General features: G+C 52.1%; 1 protein-coding gene across 1 annotated transcript in view; it reads right to left on the reverse strand.

Moving 5' to 3' along the window:
* E2F5 (E2F transcription factor 5) overlaps window positions 1–13,275 on the reverse strand; it is a 70,117-nt gene that overhangs the window by 39,594 nt on the left and 17,248 nt on the right. Inside the window, exon 4 of the mRNA XM_075353125.1 lies at window positions 7,767–7,808. Coding sequence (XP_075209240.1) covers window positions 7,767–7,808 — 42 coding nt within the window. The remainder of the gene's footprint in view (window positions 1–7,766; window positions 7,809–13,275) is intronic.

Consider the following 13,275-nt stretch of genomic DNA (forward strand, 5'->3'; position numbering starts at 1 on the left):
CTACAAATACTTTGTATTGCATAGCGCTGGTCGCCCTTTGGCTATAGACTCTCTCACATTGCAGAGAGCCAGCAGCATGTCGTCCGTAAAACGCAAGGGTGCCAAGGCACAGACATTATATGCTTCCTGCACCGCATGTGGGACTTTTCTACCGGCAGGCTCCACGGACCCCCATTGTGTGCAGTGCTCGGCCCCTGCGGCGCTTGCACAGTCGGGACCTCTGCTGGACGTGACCCAGGGTGTACCACCTGTGAATGCTGTCCAGGTGACAGGAACTGAGTTTGCAGCTTTTGCTGACAGAATGTCTCTCACTATGTCACAAATTCTTGACACATTGCGAGCTAGGCCTGTACTTCAGGCCACGGACACTGTGCAATCATTGCCCCCTGGTCCCCCTCAGCTCCAAGCTCCGGGACGGGCATATACACCTCAGGGTGAAGACTCTGACTCGGACGATGGCCCCGGGCAGCCTAAGCGGGCTCGCTATGACGGGCCTTCACATTCATCTCAATGGTCAGGATCCCAGCGAGATGAATCTATGGGTGATGAGGCGGACGTAACTGATCAGGATTCTGATCCTGGGACCGCTCTCAATCTAGATACACCAGATGGTGACGCCATAGTTAATGATCTTATATTTAACATCAATAAGATGTTAAATATTTCCCCACCAGCTCCTCTTGTGGAGGAGTCAGCTTCGCAGCACGAGAGAATCCCTTTCAGATACCCTAAGCGTACTTTAAGCACTTTTCTGGACCACGCTGACTTTAGAGACGCAATCCAGAAACCCCACGCTTATCCTGAAAGGCGTTTTCCTAAACGGCTTAAAGATACACGCTATCCTTTTCCCCCTGAGGTGGTCAAGGGTTGGACCCAGTGTCCAAAAGTGGATCCTCCAATTTCCAGGCTTGCAGCTAGATCCTTGGTTGCAGTTGAAGATGGAGCGGCACTTAAAGATGCCACTGACAGGCAGATGGAGCTCTGGCTGAAATCCATCTATGAAGCGATTGGAGCGTCATTAGCGCCTTCTTTTGCAGCCGTATGGGCACTCCAAGCTATCTCAGCCGGGCTTGCGCGAGTTGACTCCGTCACACGTGCATTTGCCCCGCAGGTAGCACCATTGACCTCGCAAATGGCGGCATTCGCGTCGTACGCGATTAATGCTGTTCTTGACGCTACAAGCCGCACGGCAGTGGCGTCAGCCAACTCCGATGTTTTGCGTAGGGCCCTGTGGTTGAGACATTGGAAAGCAGATTCTCATTCCAAGAAGTGCTTAACCAATTTGCCTTTTTCTCGTGACCGATTGTTTGGAGAGCGTTTGGATGAAATCATCAAACACTCCAAGGGTAAGGACTCATCCTTACCGCAACACAGACAAAACAGACCCCAACAGAGGAAGGGTCAGTCTGGTTATCGGTCCTTTCGAGGACCGGGCAGGTCCCAATTCGCCTCGTCAAAAAAGACTCAAAAAGACCAGAGACGCTCAGATTCTTGGAGGTCTCAGTCACACCCAAAAAGGACAGCCGGAGGAACCGTTGCCAAGACGGCGTCCTCCTGACTTGCGGTCTCCGATTCCCACACCCGCGGTCGGTGGGAGGCTTTCCCACTTTGGCGACATCTGGCTGTCACACGTCAAAGACCGTTGGGTGAGGGATATTCTGTCTCACGGGTACAGGATAGAGTTCAGTTCTCGTCCGCCAACTCGTTTCTTCAGAACTTCTCCACCACCAGACCGAGCCGATGCTCTGTTGCAGGCGGTGGCCGCTCTAAAGGCGGAAGGAGTGGTGACCTCCGTCCCTCTTCAGGAACAAGGTCACGGTTTTTACTCCAATCTGTTTGTGGTCCCAAAAAAGGACGGATCGTATCGGCCCGTCCTGGATCTAAAGTTGCTCAACAGACACGTAAAAGTCAGGAGGTTCCGGATGGAATCCCTACGCTCCGTCATAGCCTCAATGTCTCAAGGAGATTTTCTAGCATCAATAGATATCAAAGATGCGTATCTCCACGTGCCGATCGCACCAGAGCATCAGTGTTTCCTACGCTTCGTCATACACGACGAACACCTGCAGTTCGTAGCGTTACCTTTCGGTCTGGCAACAGCCCCCCGGGTCTTCACCAAGGTCATGGCAGCAGTAGTAGCTGTTCTGCACTCGCAGGGTCACTCGGTCATCCCGTATCTAGACGACCTGCTTATAAAGGCACCCTCTCAAGAGGCATGCCAACACAGTCTGAAGGTGGCACTAGACACTCTCCAGAGTTTCGGGTGGATTATCAACTTTCCAAAGTCTCATCTAACCCCGACCCAATCTCTGACTTATCTTGGCATGGAGTTTCATACTCTCTCAGCGATAGTGAAGCTTCCACTGGACAAGCAGTGCTCGCTACGGACTGGAGTGCAATCTCTCCTTCAGAGCCAGTCGCACTCACTGAGGCGCCTCATGCATTTCCTAGGAAAGATGGTAGCAGCAATGGAGGCAGTCCCGTTCGCGCAGTTTCATCTGCGCCCTCTACAATGGGACATTCTACGCCAATGGGACGGGAAATCGACGTCCCTCGACAGGACTGTCTCCCTCTCTCAGACTGCCAAGGACTCTCTGCGTTGGTGGCTTCTCCCCACCTCATTGTCACAGGGAAAGTCGTTCCTTCCCCCGTCCTGGGCAGTGGTCACGACGGATGCGAGCCTATCAGGGTGGGGAGCGGTGTATCTCCACCACAGGGCTCAGGGGATGTGGACTCTGGAAGAGTCCACCCTGCAGATCAATGTTCTGGAAATCAGAGCAATCTATCTTGCCCTGCGAGCCTTCCAACAATGGCTGGAAGGCAAGCAGATTCGGATTCAGTCGGACAATTCCACGGCGGTGGCGTACATCAACCACCAAGGGGGAACACGCAGTCGCCAAGCTTTTCAAGAAGTCCAACGGATTTTGACGTGGGTGGAAAGCAGAGCGTCCACCATATCCGCAGTTCACATCCCAGGCGTGGAAAACTGGGAAGCAGACTTTCTCAGTCGCCAGGGCATGGACGCAGGAGAATGGTCCCTTCACCCGGACGTGTTTCAGCAGATCTGTTGCCGCTGAGGGACGCCGGACGTCGATCTGATGGCGTCACGGCACAACAACAAGGTCCCAGTTTTCATGGCACGGTCTCACGATCACCGAGCACTGGCGGCAGACGCCTTGGTTCAGGATTGGTCGCAATTCCGACTCCCCTATGTGTTCCCACCTCTAGCATTGTTACCCAGAGTTCTCCGGAAAATCAGGTCCGACTGCCATCGAGCCATACTCGTCGCTCCAGATTGGCCAAGAAGGTCGTGGTACCCGGATCTGTGGCATCTCACGGTAGGCCAACCGTGGACACTACCAGACCGTCCAGATTTGCTGTCTCAAGGGCCGTTTTTCCATCTGAATTCTGCGGCCCTGAACCTGACTGTGTGGCCATTGAGTCCTGGATCCTAGCGGCCTCAGGTTTATCTCATGAAGTTGTTGCCACAATGAGACAGGCTAGAAAACCATCCTCAGCTAAGATCCATCACAGAACGTGGAAGATATTCTTAGCGTGGTGCTTGGCTCAAGGGTTTTCTCCCTGGCCATTTGCATTGCCAATTTTTCTTTCCTTCCTGCAGTCTGGGTTGGAAAAAGGTTTGTCGCTTAGCTCTCTTAAGGGTCAAGTCTCCGCGCTATCCGTATTCTTTCAGAAGCGCTTGGCACAGCTTTCTAAAGTACGCACGTTTCTCCAAGGAGTTTGTCATATCGTTCCTCCTTACAGACGGCCATTGGAACCCTGGGATCTGAACAAGGTTCTCATTGCTCTCCAGAAGCCGCCTTTCGAGCCTTTGAAAGAGGTTCCCCTTTCTCGGCTTTCACAAAAGGTAGTTTTTCTTGTGGCGGTCACGTCTCTTCGAAGAGTGTCCGAGCTAGCGGCGTTATCTTGCAAATCTCCCTTCCTGGTGTTTCACCAAGACAAGGTAGTACTGCGTCCAATTCCAGAGTTTTCTCCCAAGGTGGTTTCTTCCTTTCATCTCAATCAGGATATCACTTTACCATCTTTGTGTCCGCATCCAGTTCACCAATTTGAAAAGGGTTTACATCTGTTGGACCTGGTGAGAGCACTCAGGATTTACATTTCTCGCACGGCGGCTCTACGCCGTTCTGATGCGCTCTTTGTCCTAGTCGCTGGTCAGCATAAGGGATCGCAAGCTTCCAAATCCACCCTGGCGCGGTGGATCAAGGAACCAATTCTTCACACATACCGTTCTGCTGGGCTTCCGATTCCATCTGGACTGAAGGCCCATTCTACCAGAGCCGTGGGTGCGTCCTGGGCATTGCGGCATCAGGCTACGGCTCAGCAAGTGTGCCAAGCGGCTACCTGGTCGAGTCTGCACACGTTTACCAAACACTATCAAGTGCATACCTACGCTTCGGCAGATGCCAGCCTAGGTAGACAGGTCCTTCAGGCGGCGGTGGCCCACCTGTAGGAAGAGGCTGTCTGACAGCCCGTTCATGTGGTATCTTTTTACCCACCCAGGGACTGCTTTTGGACGTCCCACTGTCTGGGTCTCCCAATTAGGAGCGAAAAAGAAGAAGGGAATTTTGTTTACTTACCGTAAATTCCTTTTCTTCTAGCTCCAATTGGGAGACCCAGCACCCGCCCTATTTGTTCTTAGGGTTTCGTTTTTCGGGTGCACATGTTGTTCATGTTGTTTCTTAAGTTCTCCGATCGTGTTATCGGATTGAATTTGTTTTTGAAACTGTTATTGGCTTTCCTCCTTCTTGCTTTGGTACTAAAACTGAGGAATCTGTACTCCTACGGGAGGGTGTATAGCCAGAAGGGGAGGGGCCTTACACTTTTAAGTGTAGTTCTTTGTGCGGCCTCCAGAGGGCAGTAGCTATACACCCACTGTCTGGGTCTCCCAATTGGAGCTAGAAGAAAAGGAATTTACGGTAAGTAAACAAAATTCCCTTCTTACAGGGCTTCTACCAAAATGACATCTATCCCCAAGAGGGGTGACAAGTTTAAGATACCTGTAATCGCACAGGTCTGGCCCTAAGCATTGTACATTTATTATCTCTCCTGCCGACAGGTTTTAAATATTATTTACAAAGTCATTGCAAATAAAATTGTAATTATGACTAAATACAGAAGTGTGTGAGCCGCCCGCAGAGGAGTCCGGGCTGTGACCGGGGGCGGCTGAACGAGGCTGTATGTTCTCCCCGTGTTTGCGTGGGATTCCTCCTACACTGCATACACATACTGACAGGGAATTTATAGAGCCCCAATGGGGACAGTGTTAATGATGTATATAAAGCGTTGCAGAATATGTTAGCACTGTATAAAAATAAAGATGATGATGACAACGATTGCTGTCCTTCATCCAACACTGGCGTGTGTACCTGGGCAGCACAACATACCGACAGATCAGGTTTCTTATTAGCCGAGGTTACATAAACATTAGTTGTTCAACAACTTAAAAAGAAATGCTGTGGGGTTTTTCTGAAACCAAACCTATTTCCTGAAGTATCACATAAAAGAAGAAGAAAAAAAAAAAAAAGAAGAGCGAGAGACGGAGAGCGAGAGACGGAGAGCGAGAGACAGAGAGCGAGAGACAGAGAGCGAGAGACAGAGAGCGAGAGACAGAGAGCGAGAGACAGAGAGCGAGAGACAGAGAGCGAGAGACAGAGAGCGAGAGACAGAGAGCGAGAGACAGAGAGCGAGAGACAGAGAGCGAGAGACAGAGAGCGAGAGACAGAGAGCGAGAGACAGAGAGCGAGAGACAGAGAGCGAGAGACAGAGAGCGAGAGACAGAGAGCGAGAGACAGAGAGCGAGAGACAGAGAGCGAGAGACAGAGAGCGAGAGACAGAGAGCGAGAGACAGAGAGCGAGAGACAGAGAGCGAGAGACAGAGAGCGAGAGACAGAGCGAGAGACAGAGAGCGAGAGACAGAGAGCGAGAGACAGAGAGCGAGAGACAGAGAGCGAGAGACAGAGAGCGAGAGACAGAGAGCGAGAGACAGAGAGCGAGAGACAGAGAGCGAGAGACAGAGAGCGAGAGACAGAGAGCGAGAGACAGAGAGCGAGAGACAGAGAGCGAGAGACAGAGAGCGAGAGACAGAGAGCGAGAGACAGAGAGCGAGAGACAGAGAGCGAGAGACAGAGAGCGAGAGACAGAGAGCGAGAGACAGAGAGCGAGAGACAGAGAGCGAGAGACAGAGAGCGAGAGACAGAGAGCGAGAGACAGAGAGCGAGAGACAGAGAGCGAGAGACAGAGAGCGAGAGACAGAGAGCGAGAGACAGAGAGCGAGAGACAGAGAGCGAGAGACAGAGAGCGAGAGACAGAGAGCGAGAGACAGAGAGCGAGAGACAGAGAGCGAGAGACAGAGAGCGAGAGACAGAGAGCGAGAGACAGAGAGCGAGAGACAGAGAGCGAGAGACAGAGAGCGAGAGACAGAGAGCGAGAGACAGAGAGCGAGAGACAGAGAGCGAGAGACAGAGAGCGAGAGACAGAGAGCGAGAGACAGAGAGCGAGAGACAGAGAGCGAGAGACAGAGAGCGAGAGACAGAGAGCGAGAGACAGAGAGCGAGAGACAGAGAGCGAGAGACAGAGAGCGAGAGACAGAGAGCGAGAGACAGAGAGCGAGAGACAGAGAGCGAGAGACAGAGAGCGAGAGACAGAGAGCGAGAGACAGAGAGCGAGAGACAGAGAGCGAGAGACAGAGAGCGAGAGACAGAGAGCGAGAGACAGAGAGCGAGAGACAGAGAGCGAGAGACAGAGAGCGAGAGACAGAGAGCGAGAGACAGAGAGCGAGAGACAGAGAGCGAGAGACAGAGAGCGAGAGACAGAGAGCGAGAGACAGAGAGCGAGAGACAGAGAGCGAGAGACAGAGAGCGAGAGACAGAGAGCGAGAGACAGAGAGCGAGAGACAGAGAGCGAGAGACAGAGAGCGAGAGACAGAGAGCGAGAGACAGAGAGCGAGAGACAGAGAGCGAGAGACAGAGAGCGAGAGACAGAGAGCGAGAGACAGAGAGCGAGAGACAGAGAGCGAGAGACAGAGAGCGAGAGACAGAGAGCGAGAGACAGAGAGCGAGAGACAGAGAGCGAGAGACAGAGAGCGAGAGACAGAGAGCGAGAGACAGAGAGCGAGAGACAGAGAGCGAGAGACAGAGAGCGAGAGACAGAGAGCGAGAGACAGAGAGCGAGAGACAGAGAGCGAGAGACAGAGAGCGAGAGACAGAGAGCGAGAGACACGTATATACATATAGACACACACACACACACACACACTACATATAGCAGACCTATTACATAATACTCAGCTGATACATGTTGTGTCTTACATACTAAACAGTATAGTGAACCCCAGCAGTCAAATAATAGACAAGTATACCGTGAAGAAAGTGTCAAATATATCATTTTCCACGAACGTGCTTGCTCTAATTTACTATGTTTGTATATTTGTACATATTGCTTGTATTTTACAATATACTGACACTGTTTCTTCACCTTTTTAAGCAAAACCTTATAAAAGGCTCCAGTAGCCCAAACTTAAGGTAGGTTTTTGCTTTCCATTTCGGTGCACTTTCTACAGAATATCAAAACAAATAAACATCTCTAAATTTACTTCACTTGTCTATTATTTTAGTGCTGTGGTTCATTAGACAGTTTACTATTTTACCCCAAAAGCACCTACCTAAATTGCAGGGCTTATCCCCATTATATACTAAACAGGCCGAAGAAGCATTACTTGCTGTAAATAAAAGCTGAAAACTTACCATTAAAGCTATTACAGAGGTCATCGTGGGTCACAAAAGAAAATGTATGCTTTTATTAAGGACTACAGATATATGCATAGGATTTTTTTTTAATGACATCTAGCCCTCTACCCATCATCAGACCTCCTCTATATCGTCAGACCGGTCAGCACAATTTTGTAATGTAGAGTAAACACACGGCTGTAATGTTTCTATAATACTGATTACATTTATACCTCTGGAGCAGAAATCTGCTTTCTGGTTCTTCTTTAATCATGTTTTGTGTTTTCTGCTTAGCTTTCAGTGCACAGGATTTCTACTCCCCGTCTGTGATTCCCCATCCCTTCCGCCTGCCTGCGGTCTGTGAATGTGCTGCCTGCGGTCTGTGACTGAGCTGCCTCCTCTGTTTAAAATCTCAGCAGTGACCTGTTATTCACAGGCTGGAGGTAGTCACGGGATCTGGGAATCACCGACAGGGAAAAGACCTAATTAGTAAAAAACATGAAAAAGCTGATTACAGAAGATCAACAAAGCATATTTCTCCACCAAAGGTATGAATGTAATCAGTATTACAGCCTCATTACAGCCTTCACTTTACATTACAAAATCATGCTGACAGATTCCCTTTAAAGAGAACCTATCAGCAAGTTATTTGCTATTTAATATGAGATCAGCATGGTGTAAGGGCAGAGACCACGATTTCAGGGATGTGCTACTTGTCAGGCTGTGCGCTGTAGCTTCAATAAAAAAGGGAATTTTGTTTACTTACCGTAAATTCCTTTTCTTCTAGCTCCTATTGGGAGACCCAGACAATTGGGTGTATAGCTTCTGCCTCTGGAGGCCACACAAAGTATTACACTTTAAAAAGTGTAACCCCTCCCCTCTGCCTATACACCCTCCCGTGGACCACGGGCTCCTCAGTTTTGGTGCAAAAGCAGGAAGGAGAAAACTTATAAATTGGTCTAGGGTAAATTCAATCCGAAGGATGTTCGGAGAACTGAAGACCATGAACCAAAAGAACAATTCAACATCAACAACATGTGTACACAAAAGAACAACCAGCCCAAAGGGCACAGGGGTGGGTGCTGGGTCTCCCAATAGGAGCTAGAAGAAAAGGAATTTACGGTAAGTAAACAAAATTCCCTTTTTCTTTGTCGCTCCATTGGGAGACCCAGACAATTGGAACGTCCAAGAGCAGTCCCTGGGTGGGTAAAAGAATACCTCAATCAAAAGAGCCGAAAACGGCCCCCTCTTACAGGTGGGCAACCGCCGCCTGAAGGACTCGCCTACCTAGACTGGCGTCTGCCGAAGCATAGGTATGCACTTGATAGTGCTTCGTGAAAGTGTGCAGACTAGACCACGTAGCTGCCTGACACACCTGCTGAGCCGTCGCCCGGTGCCGCAATGCCCAGGACGCACCTACGGCTCTGGTAGAATGGGCTTTCAGCCCTGAAGGGAGCGGAAGCCCAGAAGAACGGTAGGCCTCGAGAATCGGTTCCTTGATCCACCGAGCCAAGGTTGACTAGGAGGCCTGAGAGCCCTTACGCTGGCCAGCGACAAGGACAAAGAGCGCATCTGAACGGCGCAGGGGCGCCGTGCGAGACACGTAGACCCGGAGTGCTCTCACTAGATCCAAAGAGTGCAAATCCTTTTCACACTGGTGAATTGGATTAGGGCAAAAGGAAGGCAAGGAGATATCCTGATTTAGATGAAAAGGGGATACCACCTTAGGGAGAAATTCCGGGACAGGACGCAGAACCACCTTATCCTGGTGAAAAACCAGGAAGGGGGCTTTGCATGACAGCGCTGCAAGCTCAGACACTCTCCGAAGTGATGTGACTGCCACCGGGAAGGCCACCTTCTGCGAAAGACGGGAGAGAGAGAGACATCCCGCAGCTGCTCAAAAGGCGGCTTTTGAAGAGCCGTCAGGACCCTGTTAAGATCCCAAGGTTCCAACGGACGTTTGTAAGGTGGGACCATGTGGCAGACCCCCTGCAGGAACGTGCGGACCTGCGGAAGCCTGGCTAGACGCTTTTGAAAAAACACGGATAGCGCCGATACTTGGCCCTTGAGAGAGCCGAGGGACAAACCCTTGTCCATTCCAGATTGTAGGAATGAAAGGAATTTGGGTAAGGCAAACGGCCATGGCGGAAAGCCGTTATCAGCGCACCAGGATAGGAAGATTTGCCAAGACCTGTAATAGATCTTGGCGGACGTTGGCTTCCTGGCTTGTCTCATGGTGGCAATGACATCCTGAGATAACCCTGAAGACGCTAGGAGCCAGGACTCAATGGCCACACAGTCAGGTTGAGGGCCACAGAATTCAGATGGAAAAACGGGCCTTGTGACAGCAAGTCTGGGTGGTCTGGAAGTGCCCACGGTTGACCCACCGTGAGATGCCACAGATCCGGATACCACGACCGCCTCGGCCAGTCTGGAGCGACGAGAATGGCGCGACGGCAGTCGGACCTGATCTTGCGTAGTACCCTGGGCAGCATCGCCAGAGGGGGAAACACATAAGGCAGTCGAAACTGCGACCAATCCTGGACTAAAGCGTCTGCTGCCAGAGCTCTGTGATCCTGAGACCGTGCCATGAAGGCCGGGACCTTGTTGTTGTGTCGTGACGCCATGAGATCGACGTCCGGCGTTCCCCAGCGGCGACAGATCTCTCGAAACACGTCTGGATGCAGAGACCATTCCCCCGCGTCCATGCCCTGACGACTGAGAAAATCTGCTTCCCAGTTTTCTACGCCCGGGATGTGAACTGCGGAGATGGTGGAGCCTGTGGCTTCCACCCACTGCAGAATCCGCCGGACTTCCTGGAAGGCTTGACGACTGCGAGTGCCGCCTTGGTTGATGTAGGCGACGGCAGTGGCGTTGTCCGACTGGATTCGGATCTGTCTGCCCTCCAGCCACCGATGGAAAGGCAATAGGGCTAGATATACTGCCCTTATCTCCAGGATATTGATCTGAAGGGACGATTCTATCGGAGTCCAGGTTCCTTGAACCCTGTGGTGGAGAAAATACGCTCCCCAACCTGACAGGCTCGCGTCCGTGGTGACCACGGCCCAGGTTGGGGGTAGGAAGGATTTTCCCCGAGACAGAGATGTGGGTAGGAGCCACCACTGAAGTGATGTTTTGGTTGCAAGTGAAAGAGAGATGTTCTTGTCGAGGGAAGCCGAACTCTTGTCCCATTTGCGAAGAATGTCCCATTGGAGTGGCCGTAGATGGAATTGCGCGAACGGCACTGCCTCCATAGCTGCAACCATCTTCCCCAGGAAGTGCATGAGGCGCCTTAAGGGGTGTGACTGACTCCGAAGAAGTGACTGCACCCCCGCCTGCAGAGAAAGCTGTTTGTCCCGCGGTAGCTTGACTAACGCTGGCTGGGTATGAAACTCCATCCCGAGGTAAGTCAGTGATTGGGTCGGTGTCAACTTGGATTTCGGGAAATTGATGATCCACCCGAACTGCTGGAGAGTCGCCAGAGGGACGGTAAGGCTTTGTTGACACGCCACCAGAGAAGGGGCCCTGACTAGGAGATCGTCCAAGTAAGGGATCACCGAGTGGCCCTGAGAGTGCAGGACCGCCACGCCGGATGCCATGACTTTGGTGAAAACCCGTGGGGCTGTCGCCAGGCCGAAAGGCAATGCCACGAACTGGAGGTGTTCGTCCCCGATGGCGAAACGCAAGAAACGTTGATGTTCGGGTGCGATCGGCACATGGAGATAAGCATCCTTGATGTCGATCGATGCTAGGAAGTCGACTTGTGACATCAAGGCGATGACCGAGCGGAGAGATTCCATCCGAAACCGTCTGGTTCTCACATGTCTGTTGAGTAGCTTGAGGTCCAGAACGGGACGGAATGACCCGTCCTTTTTTGGCACCATGAACAAGTTGGAGTAAAATCCGCGACCACGTTCCTGAAGGGGAACGGGAATCACAACTCCTTCGATCTTTAGAGCGTCCACTGCCTGAAAAAGTGCTTCGGCCTGTGCGGGGGGTGGAGAGGTTCTGAAGAAACGAGCCGTAGGTCGGGAGCTGAACTCTATCCTGTAACCATGAGACAGAATGTCTCTCACCCACCGGTCTTGAACATGTGGCCACCAGGCGTCGCCAAAGCGGGAGAGCCTGCCACCGACCGAGGATGTGGCTAGGTGAGGCCGAGAGTCATGAGGAGGCCGTCTTTGAGGCAGTGCCTCCTGCGGCCTTTTGGGGGCGTGACTTGGACCGCCACGCATAGGAGTTCCTCTGGCCTTTCTCCGGCCGGTTGGACGAAGAGGATTGGGGCTTGGCGGAGGGACGAAAGGACCGAAACCTCGATTGGATTTTTCTCTGCTGAGGTCTCTTAGGTTTGGACTGGGGTAAGGAGGAGTCCTTTCCCGAGGATTCCTTAATAATCTGATCCAATCGTTCGCCAAATAAACGTTCGCCAGAAAAAGGCAAACCAGTTAAGAACCTTTTGGAAGCAGAGTCTGCTTTCCATTCGCGCAGCCACATGGCCCTGCGGACTGCCACGGAGATACCAGATGCTACAGTCGTACGGCTAGTGGATTCCAGGACGGCGTTCATGGCGTAGGACGAAAAAGCTGATGCCCGAGAGGTCAAGGAAGAAACATGCGGAGCAGAATTCCGTGTGACAGCATTAATCTCAGTCAGACAAGCCGAGATTGCTTGGAGAGCCCACACAGCCGCAAAGGCCGGGGCGAAAGACGCGCCCGTGGCCTCATAAATAGACTTCACGAATGCTCTGTCAGTGGCATCCTTCAGGGATGAGCCATCGGCAACAGACACAACGGACCTAGCAGCTAATCTAGAGACTGGAGGATCCACCTTGGGAGAGTGTGCCCAGCCCTTAACGACTTCAGGTGGAAAGGGATAACGCGTGTCAGAGTGCCTCTTAGCAAAACGCTTGTCCGGGACCGCTCTGGGCTTCTGGACAGCGTCCCTGAAGTTAGAGTGATCAAAAAACGTATTGCGCGTACGTTTGGGGAATCGAAATTGGTGTTTCTCCTGCTGAGAAGCCGACTCCTCTACAGGTGGAGGCGGGGGAGAGAGATCCAACACCTGGTTGATGGACGAAATAAGATCATTTACTAAGGTGTCCCCCCTCAAGGGTATCAAGGTTGAGGGCGAAGTCAGGGTCAGAGCCCTGAGCTCCCACGTCCGCCTCGTCATCCTGAGAGTCCTCAAGCTGAGATCCAGAGCAGCGTGAGGAGGCCGGGGAAGAGTCCCAGCGAGGCCGCTTAGCCGGTCTGGGACTGCGATCCGGGCAGGAGTCCTCCGCCTGGGACCTAGGGGCTATCCTGGGAGCGCGCTGCGGCGCGGACCGAGAAGGCCCTGGAGGAGACAAACTAACAGGGGCCGGTGCCTGTGAAGAGCCCGGTCTGGACTGCAATGCCTCAAGGAGCTTAGATGACCATTTGTCCATAGACTGTGCAATGGATTGAGAAAGTGACAGTTTCTCAGCGAAAGAGGCCAATGACGGTGACTCTGTCCCTGCAGCCTGCTCAGGAGGAGCAGGGGCCCACAA

This window comes from Anomaloglossus baeobatrachus, chromosome 6 (genome assembly GCF_048569485.1).
Source record: "Anomaloglossus baeobatrachus isolate aAnoBae1 chromosome 6, aAnoBae1.hap1, whole genome shotgun sequence".
Classification (NCBI taxonomy): domain Eukaryota; kingdom Metazoa; phylum Chordata; class Amphibia; order Anura; family Aromobatidae; genus Anomaloglossus; species Anomaloglossus baeobatrachus.